The following is a 24,230-nucleotide window of genomic DNA, read 5'->3' on the forward strand; positions in this document are numbered from 1 at the left end:
GACGTTACAGCAATAGAGACACAGAAGAAAACAGAAAAATCAGTTTATAACAAAGTGATTTAGGAGGAGAGTGATTGAAAAGCATAAATAGAGATAGATGACAGATAAAAAAGGTGATTTGGTTGATAAGAAGTGTAATAGGAAAATTCCGACTCTACCAACTCCTCTAGTAGAGAGTACCGAATATCAATCACTCTCTGTGTAAAGGAACTCTGTCCTCAAATACCCTTTAAAACTCCTTCCTATCATCTTAAATCTATGTCTTTTTTGCTTCTGACAATCCTTACCATAGGAAGAAAGATTATTTACCCTGTTTAACTTACCAAACTGAATCACCTCATACTTGCCTGGATTTAATTCTGGTTGTCAGTGCTCTGCTCAATTTTCCATCTGATCAATATCGTACTACAGCCTTAAACAACACTTTTCACTATTCACAACACCACCAATTTCTGTGTCATCCATAAACCTATTAATCATATGTAATACATTCTCATTCAAGTCCTTAATATGTTTTGCAAACAACAAATGTCCCAGCAATAATCCCTGCAGTACAGTATTGGTCACAGGTTTCCAACGAGAAAAACATCATTCCACTATTTCTCCCTTTCCCACCACTCATTCTTATTTGGTCTTTATTTTATTTAGAGATACAGTGTGAAGAAGGCCCTTCTGGCACAATGGGTCACATCACCCAGTAATCCACCTATTTAACCCTAGCCCAATCACAGGACAATTTACACTTAAGGTACATCTTTGGACTGTTGTAGAGCACCCGGAGGAAACCCACATGCTCTTGGGAAGAACGTAGAAACTTCTTCAGAATTCAATTTACAATCGCTGACGTATGTCATGAAATTTGTTGTTTTGCAGCAGCAGTACATTACAATAAAAAAGTCTGCTGGAAGTGAACTCCAACCCTCCTCACCCCAAGCTGTAATAGCATTTTCCTAACTGCTAATCTACCACGGCACTCCAAATTTTGGATCCAATTACCTAGTGCCTTGGAATCTCTTGAGCCTCAACCTTCTGGCCCAGCCTACTAAGTCGGACATCATAAAATGTCTTACTAAAATCCACATAGACAGCACTTACCTCCTTGCCTTCATCAATATTCTGAGTTACCTCCTCAATACAAAAGACTCAATTAAAAATGCAAAATGCAGGATTTCTTTTGTACAATGAGCATCCCCGGCCTATCCAAATGCACAAAAATCTGATACTTTTGGATTTTCTCCAATGATTTGTGATTTAATAAGGCTCTTAGACCCAAAGATTTTTGAAAAAAGTAGTGGACAGCTTGAAAAAAAGTTAGTTCCTTATGACCTAGGTGACACTCCCAACCATTGAGACCATGCCAGCTCTCAGAACAATCATGTCAATTCCATTCCCACACTTAAATCAGTTTATATTTTAACTACCAAATTAAGTTAGCTTGGAAAATGAATAGACAATAATTACTTTAGTGTAAAAAAAAATCTTTTTGCTTCTTACCAAAGTTGATCTTTCTGTTGAAAGTCTAGCCTGTATTCTGGAAGAATAATTTCTGATGGAAGAGTCCACTGATTGAGTAGGAAATCCAATGGTCCATGAAATTGAACTCCAATTTTGTTTACTTCCATTAGATGGTATGCTGTTTGTCAAACCTGCACAACAGCAAATGTATTTTTTTTAGCTCAAATGATACTGCACTAAATGTTGCAACAATAGGAAGTAGGGACATAACACTAGCATAATCATGTCATTATAATCTGGAGATGAGTTCAAACTAAATGGACTCATCTGGAACACCTGGAATACATTCAATAAAGGTGACAGTGAAACTAAACCTACTTACAAGTGACATTTTGAGATTGTAGTGTGCAACCTTATATTATTTTGGGTTATACATGACCACTCACTAGTCCAAAGGCAGTGCAGCTCCTAATAGCCCATGAACATCCCAGGACAGACGGGTTGAAGAGTGTTTACTTTAATGCTAGGAGTATTATGAATGAAGGTGATGAATTTGGAGCACTGATCAGACCTCGATCAGAATTCTGATGTTGTAACCATCATAAATACTTGGTTAAGAGTGCAACAGGATCAGATGCTTAACGTTCCAGGTCTTCTTCTTCAGCCCATTATCCGTACTGTTGCATAAGAAGAGTCCTCTGTCCTGGGTCAGTCTTTCAAGCCCAGGGTGTAGCCCATCTATACACCTACCAGCCAAAGATCCTTCCTCTTCCAGGGATAAGCTGCTTGTTGCTTCTGTTGGTGTTCCTGTAGCGCTAGGTTTATATGGGGTGGCAGCTGGGCTTGGGACCATCTATTACAGAATTTTCAGGGTTTTGATGTTTCAGAGGGGTAGTGTGGAGTTTCACTATTAAGCATAGACGATGTCATAGTTGCACTCTGCACTGAGAGGGGACTTAATTGAGAGTTCATCTACTGCATTTATGTGAGCAAAACTCAAAAATAAGAAAGGGGCAGTCTTTCTTATGAGATTATAGTACAGTCTGCCCAATAGCCACCTGGACATTGAGGAACAGATATGCAGGGAAAGATGCAGAAACAACAGTGTTACTGTGGGTGACTTCACAGTTTAGATTGGGACCTCTTTAGTGCAAAGAACTTTAGGTAGAGCAGAACTTGTTAGACGTGTCCAAGAGGCTTTCTAAAATAAGTATGCAGGTAGTCCAACTACAGTATGAGCAGTCATAATGGAGATGCGATTGGGAAATGATCCTGGCCAGATAACTGATCTTTCAGTGATAGAACAGTTAAGGTACAGTCCTTAAATTTTAAGACAGCTAAGAATAAGTATGGACCTTGCAAGGCAGTACTGACAGAGCAAATTACAAGTACATTAAGCAGGAACTAGTGAGAATTAATTGGGAACTGTTGTTTTGGTTAAGTCCACACCTATCATGTGGAGGGTGTTTAAAAATCAACTGCACAAAGTACGAAACAAGTATGTTCCAGTAAGAAGAGAGGACAAGGATGGGAAGTAAGGAAATCTTGGATGAAGAGAGAGAGAGGTGATGAATTTAGTCAAGGAGTAAAAGGAAACATGTAAGATTCGGGAAGCTAAAATCAAACAGGAGATTATAAAGAAGCTAGAAAGGAACTTAAGGGAATTGGAAAAGCTAGGAGGGACTATGAAAGGTCATTGGTAATTAGGATTAATGAGAATCCCAATTCCTGTTTAAGAAGACTATATTGAAGTTGTGCGACAGCTTACTGGTAGTTCTAAAAACAAGAAATGCGACTAAAAACATCATTAATAACACTTTTTCTAAAGTAAATTGTGGTAAACTATCACCACAAACAATGAAGATGCAAGTGGAGGTGAAGTTGACTCGAGGGATGAGCCATGTAGTGCATTGTAAAGTTGAAGCATAATGTTGGAATGTTTTCAAAGACTGAGATGGTGTCACTGTTAGATGAAGTTGGAGCAAGCAATTCAGGGAGTAGTCGAGGTGGAGGAGTTTCAGTGCCCATCCACAAACTGGGTACGAGGTCAAAACAATTTTGGTCTGGGTGCTGAGGTCTAGGCTCAGAGCATATTGCTGCACTGAAGCCCAGGACCTAGTGTGTGGTACTGCCCAGTGTTTGGGTGATTTAAATGTTGGCCCAAGTAGACTAGAAAGGCAGGGTGTCAGGAATGGAGGCGAGGGCTAGGCTGATTTTGCTAGCTCTTCCACTATGTTCACTTCACACTTCGTGGCGCTAAGGCTGTGAGACTACTCCTGCTGTTATGCACTTCATGTCTGCGAGTTTAGTGGCAATTTGCTTACTGTATGATGAGCTGAGACTGAGGCTTTGGGCCTACTCCAGGGATTCTGGGGTCTCTAGACTCCATTCGATTCAGAATACTGTTGCTTGCTTCCATTATTTGTATGATTTGTGTTTTTTTTCTCTTTCTCTGGACATTGAGTGTTGGTCTTTTTTAATTGGGTTCTTCAGTTTTCTTGCTTTCTGGCTGCCTGTAAGCAGGTTGTATAATTTATACATACTTTGATAATAGATGTACTTTGTGTTCTATGCATCGATCAAAAGCAAGAGTATAACCAGAGAGACAGTAGGACCACTCGGATAAAGGAGGGAACATGTACCCCAAGGCAGGGAATGTGGGAAGGTCCTAACTGAGTACTGTGTGTTGGAGAAGGATGTGGAGGATAGTGAAATCAGTGTGGAGCATTCTAATATGCTAGGGCACTTTGAGATGAAGAAAGAGATGGTATTGGGTTTCTTCATAAGTATTAAGGTAAATACATCCCCAGGGCCTTATTGGTTTGTATCACATGTTATTGAGGGAGATGAGATTAAATTGATGGGGCTTTGACCAAGACTTTTGGGTCCTCTCTAGCCATAAGTGAAGTCCCAGAGGATGTTGCTGTGAAGGTTGACTTGTGAAATAAAACTTATTCAGGTTGGTGTTTGTGGAAACACACAACAGAGAAAAAAATAAGCATGATAGTTATTGTTTTGTAGTGTCATTTGCAAGTGATATCCCTCACTCCAGCTAGAGCAAAGTTGCAATCCAACAAAATAACTGTAGCCTGAAAATAAACAATATCAGCAGTTAAAGCTTACGGATCAGAAATAGGACATGTTCTTGGTGCTTTACCTAAATCATTCCTCAGCTATTTCTTGAAGAAGTTGGTACAGCACATACCACTATCAAAAATAAAAGGAAACCTTATATTACATGTGTTTCCATATATTTCCTATTTCTGAGCAAAGACAAGCCAATGTGCTACAATAGTTATGCTACAATGGTTATGTGTTTGAACAAAGGCACTGTCATGGGAAGGTTGAAAGGAGGAGGCTAGGAAGGATTGATATTTTAGTTTTATTTAACTACTTTTGATGATTGGGAAAAAATCTACAAAGTGTTCCTTTCCTTGTGGTGATACATTAATCATAGTAGAAAAATGCTAACTCAAGCTTTTTGACAGAAAGTCCTATACAGACCACACAACCATAAAAACTTTGCCTCAAGGATAGCATGCAGCCTAAATTGCCTTACTGAATAACATTCGGTGTTACACAATGACTGATGCCTCACAAGAATAATTTTCAAACCAAACATTACATGACTGGACAGTACTGCTGGGATTCAAAACTGTTATTGCTGAAGAACAGAGTCATTAATTCATCACTAAAAACTTAGTTATTTATCCACATTCTGAAACCTGACTCAAACTCACCAGACATCTGCCACTTCTCTACTTCCATGGCTCTGGTACTGTTGACACTTGTTGGATCATTGAGGCTCAAGTACTCCTTTATCAGTTGGCTTAGCTGCGTGTATGTATCTGTAAGTTCATCTATGCATAAAGATAACACAAAATAACGGTAGATAAACATTACTTAAATTCTTTGAGGACTGTGTCATCATCTCCATACCTAAAATTAAATACTTAATAATATTTGCATGTTTCGCAAGTCACATTTCTGACAGGTGCCCAGTGGCTTGACGTCTATCATCATGAAGTGCTTAAAGAGGCTGGTCGAGGCATCCATCAATTCCAGTCTGTCAGGCAATCTCAACCCACCACAACTACTATCTAAACAGATCCACGGCAGACTCCATCTCTTCTTGGCCCTGGACACCATGGTAGCATAGAAGTTAGCACAATGCTATTATGGCATTGGGGTGTCAGAGTTCAAAGTTCAATCCCAGCATCCTCTCTAAGGGTTTCCTCCCACAGTCTAAAGATGTACCAGTTAGTAAGGTTAATTGGTCATTATAAGTTGTCCTGTGATTAGGCTAAGGTTAAATTGGGGGTTGGAGGGTTGCTTGTGTGTGTCTTGAAGGGCTGGAAGGGCCTATTCTGTGCTGTATCTCTAAGTAAATAAATAAATCATACCTCGAGCATCTAAAGAGTGAAGAGACCTCATCAGGCTACTGTTTAACTATAGCTCAGTCTTCAATACCATAATTTGAAACAAACTCATCTCCAACTCTTGCACCTCAAATTCAACAACTCCCTTTGCAACTCAATACTTGACCTCATGACCAACCAACCACAATCAAAAAGGAGAGGCAGCAACACATTTATCCTCAACACCAATGTCTCATAAGGTTGCATCCTCAGCCCCCTACTTCCCTCTGAATGCACTCACAACAGCGTTGCCCCTTTCTGCTTTGACTCTCTATCAACTAGTTTGCAGGTGACACCACTGTAGTGGGCTGAAACTCAAATAACAAGAAGAGTACAGGAAGGAGAGAGAGTAAAAGTAACATGATATGAAGCAAACTTTCCCTCTGTCAGAAAAACGAAAGAGCTGTTTACTACCTTCATGCACATACGAGGAAATCTGCAGATGCTGGAAATTCAAGCAACCCACACAAAGTGCTGGTGGAACACAGCAGGCCAGGTAGCATCTATAGGAAGAAGCACTGTCAACGTTTCAGGCCGAGACCCTTCGTCAGGACCCTTCTAGGATGCTGCTGCGTCCCACCAGCATTTTGCTTCATGCACATGCCCTGTTTAGATTAACAACACTGAGATTAAGAAGAGTGAACATCACCCATAACCTATCCTGGTCCAATCACATAGACACCATGACCAAGAAAGTGCTCCAGCATCTCTACCTCTTCATAGCCTATGACCACCAGGCTTCTGAACCAGTGTGGATAACTTCAATCACCACTACTTTGAACTGATTTTTTGACATACAAACTCACTTTCAAGGACTCTTTACAAATCTTGTTCTCAGTATGAAATTTTCTATTTGCACATTTGGTCATTGTACCGTATAGCCTACAGTATAATAAGGGACTACCTTATGTTTTAGTAACACGTCGTTGAATGCGCTATCAGGCATGTATTGATCTGCATGTGTGTGTTAAAGTTCGGATTCTGCCAATAAAGAACCATGGAACTTAGCTCCCGACTACAGCATTTTTATTAACAGCATTGTTGTGTAACCAGTCCTCATACACAACAGTCAGCTTTTCCACATTGGCTGTTTGTCTGTTTATGTATAGTTTTAATTGAAAACTATACATTTTTGCTGCAAGAAAATTAATCTCAAGGTGGTATATGGTAACATACATGTACTTTCAAAATAAATATACTTTGAACTTCCTTAGAAGGCTAAATACAAAGTACATTTGGAGTGTCCCTTTTGACCCTCACCAATTTTAATTAGCAATTTTAAAAGCATCAGTACGGATGCATCACAGATTGGTATACCAGCTGCTATGCCAGAGACAGCAAGAAACTAGAGTTGTGGACACAGCTCAACAAATCAGAAGAAAAAAAGACAACCTCCCTTCCACTTCTTGCTGCCTTGGTAAAGCAGCCAACGTAAGCAAAGACACCAGCCTCACACTTACTCTCCTCTCCTCTACACACAAATAAGACCATAAGAGATGGGACAGAATTAGCTATTCAGCCCATTGAGTCATCTCCTCCATTTGATAATGGCTGATTTATTCCATTTCTCAAACCCATTTCCTGCCTTCTCCCCATAACCATTGACCTGCCCCCAAATGAGGCAGAAGATACAAAAATGTGAAAGCTTGTTCCACTGGGCTCAAGGATAGCTCCTGTTGTTATAAGATTACTGAACAGTCTCCCTTTAGGGTGAGGTGGATTCTTGACCTCATAATCTACTCATTGCGGCCTTGCACTTCATTGTCCCCCTGCACTGTAATTTCTCTGCGACAAAAATTTGTCATTATGTGTTCTGTTACTGTTTTTCCCTTGTACTACCTCAGTGTACTGTTGTGATTAAAAGATCAGTATGAATGTCATGCAAGACAAAGTTTTTCACTGATCCTTGAATATGTGACACTAATAAATCAATTTACATACCTCATTTTTTGAAATAGATTTTCTGTCTTATAAGAACAAACATTTACCATGTGACCCTTTTCCTCCAAGAGAACCCCAACCTTGTAGTTTGGAGGCTTGCATGCTTCAATGACCTAGAGAGCTATGTTGGATGGACTCAGGCTTTTGTGCTTTGGCTGTTGGTAGGGTCAACCATGCCAAACAGATCAAAGGGTAGAGAACAGACTAAGAGTGGTCCACTGGTCCTCCAGGTTCAGAGGTTTAGCTCAGGGCTAACAACCCTGACTGGTCAAAAAAATTGCTATGAAAACAGCAATGAAGAATACTTTTACATCTGTATGCAGCGGTATTCTTGAGTCCCCAAACAGGATTCGCATGACCCACAGCATGAAGACCAAGCTACTGACAGGATGAAGGAAGTCCTGAACACTGCCAGAAGTAGAGGACCTTCATTGCTGCCCGAAATGCCAGCAGTGTAATGGGCAATAAGAAAGTATGTGATTCTTTGAGATATTCAGTTTTGATAGTAGTAAGCTGTGAAGAGAGGAGTAAGGCTAAAGGTAGGAACCTGATCCTATTTTACAAAAAATGATGAATTTAGTCATTGCATTGGAGGTGACTAAGTACTTATGCAAGTATAATTTCAAAGAATTAGAGAATGTTATAATTAAGTTATTAAGCAATAAGGCACAGATACAGGCACTTTGGCCCAACCAGTCCACATTGTCGAACCACCTAGTCCCAATTTCCTGCATTGCACCCACACCCCTCAAAACCTCATTCAGCCCTTTTGTTCATCGAGCTGAAACCAATGCAAGAGGTTGTTTGTGACGCAGCACAAGCTTTAAAAAAGCTCAACAGCTTTCAGTTTTCTTTCAGCTGGCTGTAATCAGCATGAGGCCAATAAAAAGAAAGGTGTAAATGACGCAGCCATGTTGGAGTGGGGCAATATAAGAGTGGTCTGACTTTGGCTCAGTGGGGTCAGGTGAGAACAGCCTTGGGCAAGTACAGGCCGAGGTTCTAAGTAAGAAAGTTTCTAGCAATTTTTTTTACCTGGTACTGCATAGCTAGTCTGCTGAGAATGGACCCAGAGGTAGTAGTATGTTCCTTGTGGGAAACTTGGGAGACCTCCAGTCTGCCTGATAACTATATCTGCACAAAGTGCACTGAGCCGCAGCTACTTAGTGACTATGTTAAGGAACTGGAGCTGCATCTTGATGACCTTAAGCTCATATGGGAGAATCAGGAGGTGATAGAGAGGATCTACAAGGAGGTAGTCACTCTAAATTGCAAGAGGCAGGAGCCTGGGTGACTGTCAGGAGAGGGAAAGTGAACTTACCAAAATCTAAACTTTGGTGGTGTTGACATTTTCTAGTTTTGTACTTGCATCCCTCTGATAATAGTTTTGAGGGAAGGGTAACTATATTTTCTTCCAATGGAAGGTATCAATCATTAATGGAATAGAACGTGTAAAACACTTTATTCTTGCTCTCAGTGGGAAAATACTTTGTTGGAGAAATATAGAAGGAATTAATATTGAGATTTTTTTTAAGTATAAAACCAGTGACATCTTTTTAAAAGAAATTATTAGAGCATTGGTTGAAAAAAAGAAAGAAAAGAAATTAATTACTATAGCACTGGTGTTGAAGTGTTGAAGCAATGGCATTGAGACAAGTCCAACAAATAAAGAGCCAAGCAGAGATAATTTGGGCTTTACTCTTTGGTAATGTCTCTCTCCAATAGTAAGGTAACAAAGATCTATGTCCTTACCAGAGTTAATAACAGCATCAAAGTATCCTGGAAATGTTTGGTTCATGTTGATACAATCATCAACTCTGGATAGCACATGATTAATGTGTGATTCTGTGTACAGCCCTTTTATCCGCAGTCTTTTCTCATGGTCTTTCTTATCCTGTGGGATCAGTAGAATGTATCGAGGCTCTAAGTATGTCTTCTTCAAGCTACGCACCCCCTGTTCAGTGATGGAATTAAACATAAGCATTTTAAAATTGTACTTTCTTCCTATTCATAGCAGCATCCAGTTTTCTAGTGGACCAGATCTCTTTCTATTAAATAAGTGAAGAGGCAATCTTTGAAATATAGCACAGCAAAGTATGACAAAACATTAAAATAAGAACAAAGATCGAGTAGAATCTACACACCTGATTCCTAAATGGACATTGAACCCATGAACAATACCACACCTTTATTATTTCTGTTTTTGGACTTTTTAACATTTAACTATTTTATATATATTGCAATTGATTTACTTACTTATTTTTCAGTGTTATCATGTATTGCATTGTACTCCTGCCCTTTAAGTTAACAAATTTCTCAACATATACCAATGATATTAAACCTAATTCTGATTCTGAATGTTTCACCTCTCTTTAAGAACACAACAAAACAATGAAGTAAAAATAATATAATTGTCACAATGCACAAAAGCCAGGAGAATCTTATAGAGAAACAAGAACTATTATTTCAATGACCCAGTACCACATACTTATAAAATTGTGTCAGAATTTGCAAATTATCAGCTTCAGTTCAGGTCAATTCTTTGTTATGTTGGCAAGGAAACTGCAGGATCGTGCTGGATTTGTGCTCCTGTCCATATTTAGTTGGTACTTTTTCTTTTTTTTTGCCACATTGAAGGAATTTGTCAAGTCTTTACCAGCACTCAAAACATTCCCATCAATTCCACTCCCCCAGCTTATTTTCCTTATAACACATTGGTAAATTATTATTGTGTATATTCTTATTCTGTACTTTGTTATTAGTTAAGTCTGCACACTGTTAAGTGTGTTTTTAAATGTTGCTGTTGTAACAAAAGGATTTCCCACTTGGGATCAATAAAGTTATTATTCTCTCATAACTGATAAACTATCCTTTGTTTGTCCTCGACTCACAGCTTGTTGAAGCATTATCTCTGGATCAACTCTTAAACCCATAAGAATTTTATATGTTACAATTAAATCACACTGATCTCCCCTCAATTGCTCAATTGCCTGAATCAATTTAGTAAGCTTACACTGCACACCCGCTTTATTTTACATTTATACTTCCTTAGGCAGGGATACCAGACATATAGACATCTTCTCACTAGTACACTATGTAGGTCCAGTAAGATGTCTCTACTCTTCTACTTCACTCCTCTTACAATAAAGTTCTTTAAATCATGTGCCTTCATATTGCTTACTGAATCTATGACTTGTGTACAAGGACAGTCAGCAATGTCTCTCAACACCAATACCTTTCAATCTCTCACCATTTAAAATACTCTGCAAGAAAGGGGATGATCTCAAAATTATCCCCATATTGCAATGTTAAGTTCTTTCAAATGTTTCTGATTTCAAGGCAGAATATTATTCCTTATAACATCTCTTGTGTGGCACATAATGAAGCCTTAAAATTCAAATACATCACATTAACTGCTTTGTTACTAATAACTTCCCTAAATTTAATCATTTCTCATAAATATATCCTGTCACTGCCCAATCCTATCATTATTTTCAAAGTTTTATGTTAACCAACTCTTTGATCATAGATTTAGGCATTTTCTCTGCTATTGATGCCAGGCTAATTTGTTCACAGATCCCCATTTCTCTTACTCTTAAATTTTCTACCTTTCAGTGTGTGGGATCCATTCCAGAATCTGTGGAATTCTGGAAGGAAGTAATCACTGCATCCATTAGCTTCAGATACACCTCCTTCAAACGTGACAATAGTCTGACTATTGGGATATCTCCAATTGTAAGTATTAAAATAATTAGCAACATATGCAGAATATTGGATGAACTCAGCAGGTCAGGCTGCATTTATAGATGGAAAAACAGTTGACATTTGGAGCCGAGAACCTCCATCAAGCCCTGACCTGCTGAGAACCTCCAGCATTTTGGGTGCATTGCTCAAAATTTCAAGTATCTGCATAATCCCTTGTATCTAAATAAATAGGGTTTAAAAAATATTTTGAAAATATTTAGTTCTTTTGCAATTTTCTGGTATTGCAGTGTGAAAGTTTAGCATCAGACCAGTTCAGGAATCAGGTCTGTCAAAGCACTATTTGGGGAAATTTCTAGTTGTAATAGTTCCTGTACTGTGAATATTATACAGCTATAAAACACTTACCAATATTACATAAATTTATTGGAGGTGCTGCCTAATTTATGAAAGTGTCATTTCTAAAGGTAATTCATATATAATAAATTTCATCAAATCACTGCTGGGGCAAAAGTGGAAATGTCGACTATTTTGTTTCTCATTTGCGAGGATGACACCAGAACTATTTCTAATGATAAAACATTGCATGTAGAACATGTAGTAAAATTATATTCCTGTTGAAATAATTAGTTTATATGATTTCACAAACTATTGCTATTAGAACAATGTGTGTCATTCACAATGCACAACATCTTCAAACCTACTTCTAGTTCCATATGAGTGCAGCAAGCCAGACCCTTACTGGCTACATTTTCTAATGCATCTCTGCTAAGACCAAAATAACATCCGTCAAACTTCATTGTCTGGATAAATTTCCCCTGTATGAAAACATTCAAATAGAAAAAGTAGTCAAACACTTCACTGTTAAGATGGCACAAAAATGATAATTAAAAGCAACTTCCATGTTTTTTATTTAAAAGCAAACTTGAGCAAAAGAGCAATGTATTTGTTCATTCATCTATCATATATTCTTGTTTAAAAGATCATGTGAAGGTCTTTTAAAAGAACTTTCTCCTGGCTCTCACCATTTGGGAGTTTAGAATACCTCTGGAAACCTGAGTGAATGCTGGCTTTAAGAGCAGTCAAATCAAGGACTAGGTTTGGAATTTGGTAAACTGACACAATAGCACCTCAGATAAAAAAATAGAATTTAATTCTTAAATGAAAAACAACCCATTAAAAATTGTTGTGATTTTAACTTTGTGCAAGATGGAAGAAATATTCCTTTATAGCTAACATGTTAAATTCAGCTATACAAAAAGATGAATATACAGTATTAGATAGCAACAAATTGCATTTTTTGTAATTGCATCAAGGAACTATATAATAACTTGTTTTAACAAAATGGTCCTAGGTGTTTTCAATAGGATACCAGAGAATAAAAGCAATGCAATCATTTAAGCAACATACATGAAATGCTGGAGGAACTCAACAGGCCAGGCAGCATCTAGGGAAATGAGTAGTCATCGTCTAAGGTAACAGATGAATACACATTCTAGGACAGAGCCTAACATAGCACAACATTAAACATTATGTGCCTCAAAATAAGCTTTGCAAGAGTAGATCACTCTGGGTTAGACTGAGCCAGGCGCTTCAGGACAGTTCATCTGCCTGACCTTTCCATGAAATCAGACATGCACCTGATTGTGTTGTTGGTCACACAACATACATTTCTACCCCAACTGGCATAAATTGGAGCTCAAAGCTCCACACGAGAAGTCTCAGTTAAACTAGAAACATGTGTGATATTTTCTTGCTTTTTTTCATTAAGGAGATGTTCTGTTGTTTCTGGGACATGACTGGGCAGCCTCATAACTGACTGCCAATTGCTCATGTACCTTCCAAAGTCCACAAAATGTATCGCACATGACATAAATTGCCTTTTACAATGTTTTTCTTCTGGGCTATTCATTCAGTATGTGCCCAACTGGTGATTCTGCTGGAAGTTTTAGAATAGGTATGGCAGGCCACTCAGGAAGAGCAGAGTACCCCCAACCTTTTCATTCAGGCAGCTTACCCCTTCATTCTCAGTCCAAAGAAGGGTCTCAGCTCAAAATGTTGACTGTTTACTCTTCTCCATAGACGTTGCCTGACCTGCAGACTTCCTCCAGCATTTTATGGGGTGTTGTTTTCTATTTCTACAGAAGCTGCTTGATCTACTGAGTTTCAAGCGCTTTCCATTAATCACTGAGGAAGCCTAAGAGAATATCCTTGGGCGGGAATGTTTGACCACTGATACCCACAATCATCTTCCTTTATGCAAGGCATGACTCCAAGCACTAACTTCACTTTTACTAGGACACCTAATGCTACATTTCAGCAAATTCTGCCTTGACATTACATCTCCTCTGAAGTCACTTAAGAGAGTTGTGGAGCAGGTGCACCTACCCCAATTGTTGCCCATCAATGAATGATCCATGATCCAATTACTTTAGATGTTGTGACAAATAATTATGTACTTCCTGAACAGTGGTGCCTTGCTTAAAGTACTATGACTTTAGAGAAGAACTGTCCTTTAGAGGAGATCCATTCTGTTGGTACAAACACTGGCCAAAACCTTGAACCTTTTTGAGGATGCTATTATCAAGTCACCTCTGAAGCGAATGCACTTCACAATTTATTGATCAGATTAACATACATTAATGGATTAACATTTCAATACAATTAAGTGCGCACTCATTAAGGAATGAGAAAGCCATCCTAAAACTTTAAGTGAAGTTCATTTCAGGCCAATTCACCAAATGACTATTTCAAGATACTCTAATTAGAAGAACTAATGAAGATTCAGTAGTAGAACCAAATTTTGCTCAACTTGTAACAATTCAAACTGAGTAATGTATTCTCCCCACATTCCCCCTGCCTATTATCCTGAGAATATTTAGAGGGAAAACAGTGGGCCTCTTTACCATGAAAATGTAAAATTGAAGACAGCTGCACTTAAAGGCTGTATTCAAAACTTCTTTGTGGTTATGCACATGTTTTCTGTAATTCAGAAGAGATATAGCAATCACAATGAAACATTGATAATGAAAATACCTGGAAGGTATTGATTACCTCCGTCTGCAAGGCAGCTCAAACCCTTGTGGCCTGTTTGTTTATGAGGAGGAGGATTGTCTCCTCCATGAGGCCACCTTCCATGCAGGTGACCATTCTTTATACTTTACTGTTTCAGCCTTAATAGAGGGAGTGGACATTGAAAAATTTTTCAATACTATACAATATAGATTTAACTTGTGTGGAGGATGAAGGCTGGGGTGAGAAATAGGATGTTGGGGTTTGTGTATGAGTGAGTGAGTCACCTCCATGAGTATTGGTCATGAAGTTTTCTATGGGATACCACCTTTATCAATGCATTTCATCCCAGGAGGAAACTATATGAGCCATCTACTTACAGGACCTGGCAGTTGGAAAATGCTTACTTCACCTCCACCTCCACCTCCCCTCCCCCCCCCACTCCAGCAGCAAGACTTTCTTCTTGGCACGTGCTGTTTTTCAGCACTTCATTCTCCCTTTCAGAAAATCTTAGGTGCTCTGTTCTGCTCCCATATACTGGTCTTATCCACATGGCAGCCATAATTTGTATTGTTATGCACATATAATTAACTCTGCTCTAGTTGCAATAAAGAGTGGCATTTTAAAGACTATGCCCACCTCTGATTGCTGCCATACTAAATGCCAGCAGCTCTGTTGAATTGAGTACAGTCCCATCAATGATCACTCAAAGTAGAACTTAAAGCTTTTATTTGGGCTTAGAACACTGAGATCCTGTTTCCAACTTGATTTTGACCAATTTTACAACTTTTTTCAAGGGGGAACTAATTCAGCACACTGCCAGAAATAGATGTAATCTAAACTATAATTGGAATCTTCCACCCCACACAATTGTGGACACTCAACTGAGTAAGTTCAAGATCAAGACTGGTAGATTTTTTGCACACTAATGATACTGAGAGATATGAGGATCAAGTAGGACAGACTTTGGTCTAACTCCATCCACAAGTTTGCAGATGATAGTGGGCCACATAACAAATAACAATGAGCCAGATTACAGGAGAGAGATAGAGAGCTTGGTAATGTGGTGTCATGACAACTTTTTCTTTAATGTCAGCAAAACATCTGGTCATCAACTTCAGGAAGGGGCAGTGCACATGTTCCAGCTTACATCAACAGTTCTGATGTTGAGAGGGCTGAGAACTTCAAATTCCTATAAATGAACATCATCAATAGCCTGTCCTGGTCCACCAATGTAGGTGCCATAGCCCAGAAAGCTTACTAATGCCTCTAACTTTCTCAGGAAACTGAAGAGATTCAGCAAGTCCCCATCAATGCTTACCAATTTTTATCAATATACCATAGAAAGCATTCTATATGGATGCATCATGGCTTGGTATGGGAGCTGCTCTGCCTGTGATTGCCAGCACATCACAAAAACCAGCCTCTGCTCCATGGACTCTTCTTGCTGCCTTAGTAAAGTAGCCAGCATAACCAGACTATTCTGGACACTCTCTCCTCCACACCACTGTTATATGACTATTGAATGGTATGATAAGATGGATTCTTGTCCTCACAATCTTGTACATTGTACACTTACACTGTACTTTCGCTGTAGTTGTTACACTATATCTTGCATTCTGTTATTGTTTAACCTTGTACTATCTCAATGTGCTGTGTAATGAATTAATCTGAATGAACAATATGCAAAACAAGATTTTCTCCTCTACTTTGGTAAATGTGACATTAATAAACCAATTCCAATTGCTGAGATAATGAAACAGCTACTATATCACTGAACACTGAAACAATATAGCCTATATCCATTTCCATTTCATTTATTCTTAAGAGCCTTTGCAATGAAGTCCTAAAAACCTATTCTGTATCACTTAGTAAACTAGCTCATAGAATTTAATCCACATTCAATGGGCTGTTTAATGGCAATAAGGGTGCCGTCCACCTTTAACAAAGGAAAAAATCATGTCTTTATTATTATACTATGAAACCAAACTCCATACTGTTTTTTGGAAAGCATATGTAGCTAGACACAGTTGGATTAGATTCTACAGCACTCCTTCCCAAGGTCAATAAACTGCTGGCAGTCACTATGTGGAATCAGCAGGAGAGCTGGCCATGCCAATGAACTTCTGGAAGGCTACAAACTCCTGTGTCATCTGCAGTAAACTAATGAGTCATCTTCTTTAGGAGAGGAGAAAATTGGAAAATGCTGGTGATTAAAGTGAACAAGAAGAATAATAAAGAGAACCACACAAGGTGACAGATGGAATGCATTGTATAGAACACTTGGGCCTCATCAGTAACTGTTCCTTCACTGCAGTGAAATAAGTGCTACGTTCCAGTTGTCATAGTGATTTACCCTCTAGTTAACTGGTTTGTCCTTCATCAGATTTAGAAATTAAAATTTTGGATTTGTTTCAGAATTTTTCTCAGAAGTCACTATAATCAAGAAAATAACAGCAGGCAACGTACAATTTTCCTATTTCACTATTCTGTACTATCAAGCCTCTTCATACCAGGCAAGTATAAAGGAGATAGCTCTAGGGTGACAAAGAGCAAGTCAGCACAGATTCTTCTTCAGTTTAGAGCAGCCCAGATGAAATGCTCACAATAGGCCTCTCAACCATAGTTCAAAAGCAGAATCAGCACTAGTGGCACATCTAGATGGCAGAAATAGGATTAGGCCGAGCAAGCATGGATTTACCAAGGGCAAATCATGCTTGACTAATCTGTTGGAGTTTTTTGAGGGTGTAACAAGGATGTTAGACGAGGGTAAGCCAGTAGATGTTGTGTACCTAGATTTTCAGAAGGCATTCGATAAGGTGCCACATAGGAGATTGGTGAGTAAAATCAGAGCTCATGGCATTGGGGGCAGGGTTTCAACATGGATAGAAAACTGGTTGGCAGATAGAAAGCAAAGGGTAGCAGTGAATGGGTGTTTCTCAGACTGGCTGGAGGTGACTAGTGGGGTACCACAGGGCTCTGTATTGGGACCACAGCTCTTTACGATTTATGTCAATGATTTAGATGAGGGCATTGAAAACTATATCAGCAAGTTTGCTGACGATACTAAACTGGGTGGCAGTGTGACATGCGAAGAGGACGTTAGGAGAATACAGGGAGACTTGGATAGGCTGAGTGAGTGGGCAGATACTTGGCAGATGTCATTCAATGTGAATAAATGTGAAGTTATCCACTTTGGAAGCAGGAACAAGAGGGCAGAGTATTGTCTGAATGGTGTCGAGTTAGGTAAGGGAGAAATGCAAAGAGACCTAGGAGTCCTAGTTCACCAGTCAATGAAGGTGAATGAGCAAGTGCAACAGGCAGTGAAGAGGGCAAATGGAATGTTGGCCTTTGTTACAAGGGGAATTGAATACAAGAGCAAGGATGTTCTTTTGCATTTGTACAGGGCCCTGGTGAGACCACACCTGGAATATTGTGTACAGTTTTGGTCTCCAGGTTTAAGGAAGGACATTCTGGCAATTGAGGAAGTGCAGCGTAGATTCACTAGGTTGATTCCTGGGATGGCAGGGCTGTCTTACGCAGAGAGATTGGAGAGATTGGGCTTGTACACGCTGGAATTGAGGAGATTGAGAGGGGATCTGATTGAAACTTTTAAGATAATTAAAGGATTTGATAGGATTGAGGCAGGAAATATGTTCCAGATGTTGGGAGAGTCCAGTACCAGAGGGCATGGATTGAGAATAAGAGGTCAGTTATTTAAAACAGAGTTGAGGAAGAGCTTCTTCTCCCAGAGAGTTGTGGAGGTGTGGAATGCACTGCCTTGGAAGATGGTGGAGGCCAATTCTCTGGATGCTTTCAAGAAGGAGCTGGATAGATATCTGATGGATAGGGGAATCAAGGGATATGGGGACAAGGCAGGGACTGGGTATTGATAGTGAATGATCAGCCATGATCTCAGAATGGCGGTGCAGACTCGAGGGGCCGAATGGTCTACTTCTGCACCTATTGTCTATTGTCTAACATATGTCATGAAATTTGATGTTTTGTAGCAACAATACAGTGCAATGCATAAAAGAATTCCTAGAAGTTACAATAAGGTATATTAAAACAATAAGCAAGTAGTACAGAAAGACAGCAAAATACTGAGGTAGTATTCATGGATTGTTTAGAAATCTGATGGTGGAAAGGAAGAAGATGTTCTTAAAACATTGAGTGTTCTCTTCAGGCCCCTGTATCTCCTGGCAAACATTAGGAGAGCACATACTGGGTAGTGAGGGTCCTTGATGAAGGATTCTGCCTTTTTGAGGCACTGCCATTTGAAGTGTCCTCAATGAAGAGGAGGCTGGTTCCCACAACGGAGCTGGCTGAGATTTTAACCCTCTGCAGCTCCTTTCAAACCTTTGCACACCGACATCTCCATACCGTCGGTGATGCAACTGGTCAGACTGCTCTCCATGGTAATCTTTAGAAATTTGTTAGTGTTTGGTGACATTTGAAACTGTGGCAAGATGGTGCCAGTAAACTACAGCGATGTTCTGTGAGCTACAATACTTCTAAATATATGTACTTTTTTGAATTACTTTCACTGTATTCTGCAGCATGTAATTTTCCTTTAAGCAATGTACTTTTAAACTGACTGAATGAACTACAGGATTTCATGATTTTCTGAAGGACTTGGCAGACATAGCTCTTAAGCAGCAGGTACGCCATCTTTAAGAAGATAAAGGTTCATCACCATGGACAGAAGATAGGCAGGAGGAGGAGACACCAAGCCAGGCTGATACATAGAGGAATGAGACTTCCTCTACCTAGCATCTTGTTGGCAAATGTCCAGTCGCTGGAAAACAAAACTGAGGACCAGAGAGAAGTGAGAGATTGTTGTGCTCTATGTTTAACTGAGACTTGGCTTACTCCCAGCATGCCAGATACAGTGATCAGACCCAAAGGCTTCTTGATTCACAGGATGAACTGAACTGCTGATTCGGAAAAGGCAAAAAGTAGATGTTTGTGTTTCATGATTAATTCTCAGTGGTGCTCCAATGCGGCAGTTTTGTCAGTTCATGTTCCTCCCAACCTTGAACACATAACAATTAAATATTGCCCATTTTATTTACCTAGGGAATTCTCATTCATGACACCATAAGCAGCTGACTATAATCAAGTGCTTAAGATACTGTATGATGCTCTCAACAAACAAGAAACTTCATCCCAAGTTATAGTCAGAGACTTCAACCAGTCTTGTTTGAAGAAAACCCTGCTAATTATCATCAGCTTATAACCTGTGGCACCAGAGGTCCCAACACTCTAGAACAAGTACTCTAGTACTAAGATAAAGAATGCCTACCGTTCCTTACCCAGACTGCATTTTGGGAAATCTGATCACTTGGTTCTCCTTCTCCTACTCACATACAGACAGAGGCTAAGGAGCAAAGCTCCTGAGATTTGGACAACAAAGAAGTGGTCATGGGAGGCAGAGGAACCACTATAGGATTGATTCGAGTCAGTGGACTGGGATGTGTTCAAAGACTCATTGATGGATCTGAATGAATACATCACAGTTGTCACAGACTTTATAAAAACAGTTATAGACAAGTGTGTACCCACAAAATCATTCAGAGTCTTCCCCAACCAGAACGTGAATGAACCATGAGATTCACAATCTGCTGAAGGCCAGATCAGAGGCATTCAAGTTTGGTGACCAAGAAAATTACAAGAGGTCCAGGTATGACCTCCCAAAAGCCATCCCCTCAGCAAAGTGGCAATTTCAGACTAAACTCATATCAACGAAGGATGGTCAACAATTTTGGCAGGGCTTCAATGCTATTATCTCTTATAAAGTAAAATCAAGCAAAAGGGCTTTGCTTCCAGGTGAGCTCAATGCCTACTATGCTCACTTTGAGGGTCAAAACTTGGAGGAACCATCATGAACTCCACAGCCGCTGATGATCTTATGATTTCAGTCTCTGAGGCTGACATGCGAGCAGCCTTCAGGAGGATGAACCAACGAAAAGCATGTGGCCCAGATGGGGTACCTGGCCGTATTAAAGACTGGCTGGAGTGTTCACTGAGATTGTTGACCTCTGGCTTCAGCTGTCTGAGGTACCCACCTGCTTCAAGCAGGCTTCACTTATACCGGTGCCTAAGAAGAAAGTGGTAACCTGCCTCAGTGACTAGTGTATAGCAGCACTTGCATCTAAAGTGATGAAGTGTTTTGAGAGGTTGGTGATGAAATATTTCAACTCCTGCCTGAGAAGTGACTTCAATCCTCTCCAATGTGGTCAGCCATGCAACAAGTCCACAGTAGATGCCATCTCATGGGCTCTTCATTCAATCCTGGAACACCTGGACAGCAAAGGTGCTCTTTATTGACTACAGCTCAGCATTCAACAGCATCATCCCCTCAAAATTAATCAACAAGCTTCAAGATCTTGGCCTCAGTGCCTCCTTGTTCAATTGGATCCTTGATTTCCTCACTTGCAGATTCTGGTCATTTTGGATTGGCAACAGCATCCCCTCCACAGTCTCCATCAGCACAGGTGCACCACAAGGATGTGTGCTTAGACCCTTGCTCTTCTCACTTTACACTCAAGCACAGCTCCAATGCCATTTTCATGTCATAGGAGGGAGATTAAAAGTTTGGATGAGTAGTGCCACAACAAAAATCTCTTACTCAGTGTCAGCAAGACCAAGGAGTTGATTATTGATTTCAGGATTTGGAAACCAGAGGTCCATGAGCCAGTCTTCATTGGAGGATCAGATGCAGAAAGGATCAGCAACTTTAAATTCCTCGGTGTTAACTTTTCAGAGGACCTCTCCTGGGCTCAGCACATCAGTGCTTCTACTTCCTTAGGAGTTTGTGAAGATTCTGCATGACATCTAACACTAAGAGATGTGTGATGGAGAGTGCATTGTCTGGCTGCATCATAGCCTGGTATGGAAACACCAATGCCCTTGAACAGAAAATCTTATGCAAAGTAGTGGATATGGTCCAGTCCATCATGGATAAAGCACTTCCCACCAACGAACACATCTACATGGAGTGTTGTTGCAGGAAAGCAGCATCCATCATCAGGAGACCTCCACTACCCAGGTCACGTTCTCTTCCTGTTGTTGCCATCAGAAAGAGGGTACAAGAGCCTCAGGACTCATACCATCCAGTTCAAGAACAGTTATTACCCCTCAGCTATAAGGCTCTTGAACCAAAGAGGAATACTACACTCAATTTCACTTGACCTGTCATTGAAATGTCCCCATAACCTATGGACTTACTTTCAAGGACTCTTCAATTCATGTTCTCGATACTTATTGACTATTTATTTATTTATTACTATTTCTTTCTTTTTGTTTTTGCACACTGGTTGAAAACACAATTGATGTGGTTCTTCATTGATTCTCTCATGGTTATTATTCTATTATGGATTTATTGAGTATGCCCATAAGAAAATTAATCTCAGTGTTGTTTATTATGACATAAATGAACTCTGATAATAAATTTATTTTGAACATACCAAATCTCAAACTCCTAGTTGGTACATAATCAACTAAACCATTCAGGACAGAGAAAATAATCCTGAAAGGGCCACAGATAGAAAGAGACATAAAATAAAAATGCACTTATCCCAGTGAAATATAGGAAAACAGCACAGAGTTATGAAGTGCAGTTTGATGAATGATGTAATATTTACTTCATTTAAATTACAGGATTAAAACATGTATATGGAAATGAGTCATGGTGTAAGTGTCACACTAGCATACTGAATTTTAGGTTGCTGGGATAGGAAATTTAAATGCATGATTCCCAACAAGCTGTGTTTCCTGATTTTGGCTATTTCATGTGAAATTGCAACATAGATAGTAGACAGGAAGGAGGGAAAAACTAAAGGCAGAATCATTTACAGTCAACCTCAGTTTGTTCTTATGTGGCTCAAAATTTTCTGACTAAAAATTGCCACAGAAGTAAAAAATATATGAAATATCTATTAAGAAGATTGGAGAAACTCAGGAAAATAGAGAGAAACAATAAAGAAGTTAAGGTAATTTTCTGACAAAGACTTACAAACTTCCATTGATGAAAGTTTGAGTATTGAACTCACTGAACTTTGTAAGAGGGTGATTTAAATTATGTATATATAAATAAAGTGCTTAATGACTCTTGTGGGAATTTGTGCATTGACTTGATTATCCCTGCATCATTCTTGCTGCTCTGACATTGAGAATATGAGGCATGTAATATCTGTGAAACATGCCTATGTTTTGTGGAAAATTGTCATTCTTTGCATTACTATGAGCAGCCTCTTCAATGCTGTCCTGTAGTTGCTCTTTGAACAAACAGATTCCTCATCGAGTCCAATACAGTGAGGAATTCAGCTAGGCTTCCTGTGCCAGGTGGAACATACTGCAGACATGCCTCCCTCATGTTTGTTAGTGAGCTTTGGAAGATTTTCAGTTTTAGTCTTTTTTGTAGGTAAGACTTCCTCAGGTACCCCCACAATACTGGTGTCATGGAAGACCCTGTAAATGCATAGGTAAATGCAAGTTCAGTTTGGGTAAATGATGTCAGGTAAGTTCAGTTTGGGTAAATGATGTCAGGTAAGTTCATTTTGTTAAATAGTCAGGGGCAAGTGTGGGCAGTTCTCCACCATCTACAGCTTTTGATCCATTAATATGACAAAGTCTGCAGATGCTGGAAATCCAAAGCACACACACAAAATGTTGGAGGAACTCAGCAGGTCAGGCATCATCCTGGGAAATTAACAGATAGCAATGTTTTGGGCTGTGACCCTTCTTCGGGGTCATTAGTTTTTAAGGTCAATGTGTTTTGAACCTGTAATGCCCTGGTTACTACTATGCTGTAAGTATTTCATTTTAGCAATTTTCTGCAAAAGCAGTATATTCCACTAATTTAAGAAGTCCTGCTGTTCAACTTAGGAATATTGTGTCAGCCACTTAGGATGGTGGGATCAGGAGAAGGTTCTAGAGAAAGCAGGGCAGAGAGAGATTTGTGAGGGACAGTAGTTTAGTTTAGGGTCTTTTGGCGGGAGATGTGGAGCAGGACAGAAGGGAAGATACCACAGACTGCCATTGGAAAGAGAGTCCCCATTGCAAGAAGTGCTTTGTGCAGATGAATGTCTCCCAGGAGGAAGGGCCAATGCTCCTGAGAGTGAGCTAGTTTGTTCGAGATGGACTTCGAAGCAAGTTTGGACTGCGACATGAGCTTTCATTCAGACCGTGAGTTCAGTGCCACGAGTAACAGTTATACCCAGCTTTTGAAAGAGATGAGCTTCAAAGGTCATGTGCAGATTTTGACTGGTCTAACTGTAAAGAGTCCTTTTATTTTTCCCCATTCTTTTAATAACTGCTTGTTAAAGCTAAAATTGGTAAATATATTTTCTTATAATTTTATGCTGTGAACAATCTGTTATTTCTTGCTGACTGATAATTGTGTGTAGGCAATATTTTCACAGCATTTGCTCAAACTGACGTTTCTTTAATTGGAACATCACAGTGTTCCTCTTTGGTTAAACCCCAGATCATAATGATGCTAAACCTATGTTGTTTATGAAAGGTGGCCTTCTCACCGCTAAGGCATGTGACTATTAGAGTTGGCTTACAAGCCGCGTTTGTATACGAGCCCGGGGAGGTTAAAAACCATTAGCTCATTAACAAAAAGTAGGAGAAGGATTAACAAAGTTGACCAATAAGCATTTTTAAATAGAAAGAGGTGTCAGCATCCTTTTACATGAG

At 39.5% G+C, this 24,230-nt stretch overlaps 1 protein-coding gene across 4 annotated transcripts in view; it reads right to left on the reverse strand.

Annotated features, from left to right (window-relative positions):
- The window catches only part of LOC132403617 (leucine-rich repeat and guanylate kinase domain-containing protein-like), a 124,038-nt gene that overhangs the window by 18,745 nt on the left and 81,063 nt on the right, over positions 1–24,230 (reverse strand). For all 4 annotated transcript variants that reach the window (XM_059987068.1, XM_059987067.1, XM_059987070.1 and 1 more), the window contains 4 exons: positions 12,218–12,331; positions 9,564–9,765; positions 5,196–5,315; positions 1,495–1,646 (listed from right to left, as the gene is read on the reverse strand). In XM_059987068.1, coding sequence (XP_059843051.1) covers positions 1,495–1,646; positions 5,196–5,315; positions 9,564–9,765; positions 12,218–12,331 — 588 coding nt within the window. The remainder of the gene's footprint in view (positions 1–1,494; positions 1,647–5,195; positions 5,316–9,563; positions 9,766–12,217; positions 12,332–24,230) is intronic.

The sequence above is a fragment of the Hypanus sabinus genome, chromosome 13, assembly GCF_030144855.1.
Source record: "Hypanus sabinus isolate sHypSab1 chromosome 13, sHypSab1.hap1, whole genome shotgun sequence".
NCBI lineage: Eukaryota > Metazoa > Chordata > Chondrichthyes > Myliobatiformes > Dasyatidae > Hypanus > Hypanus sabinus.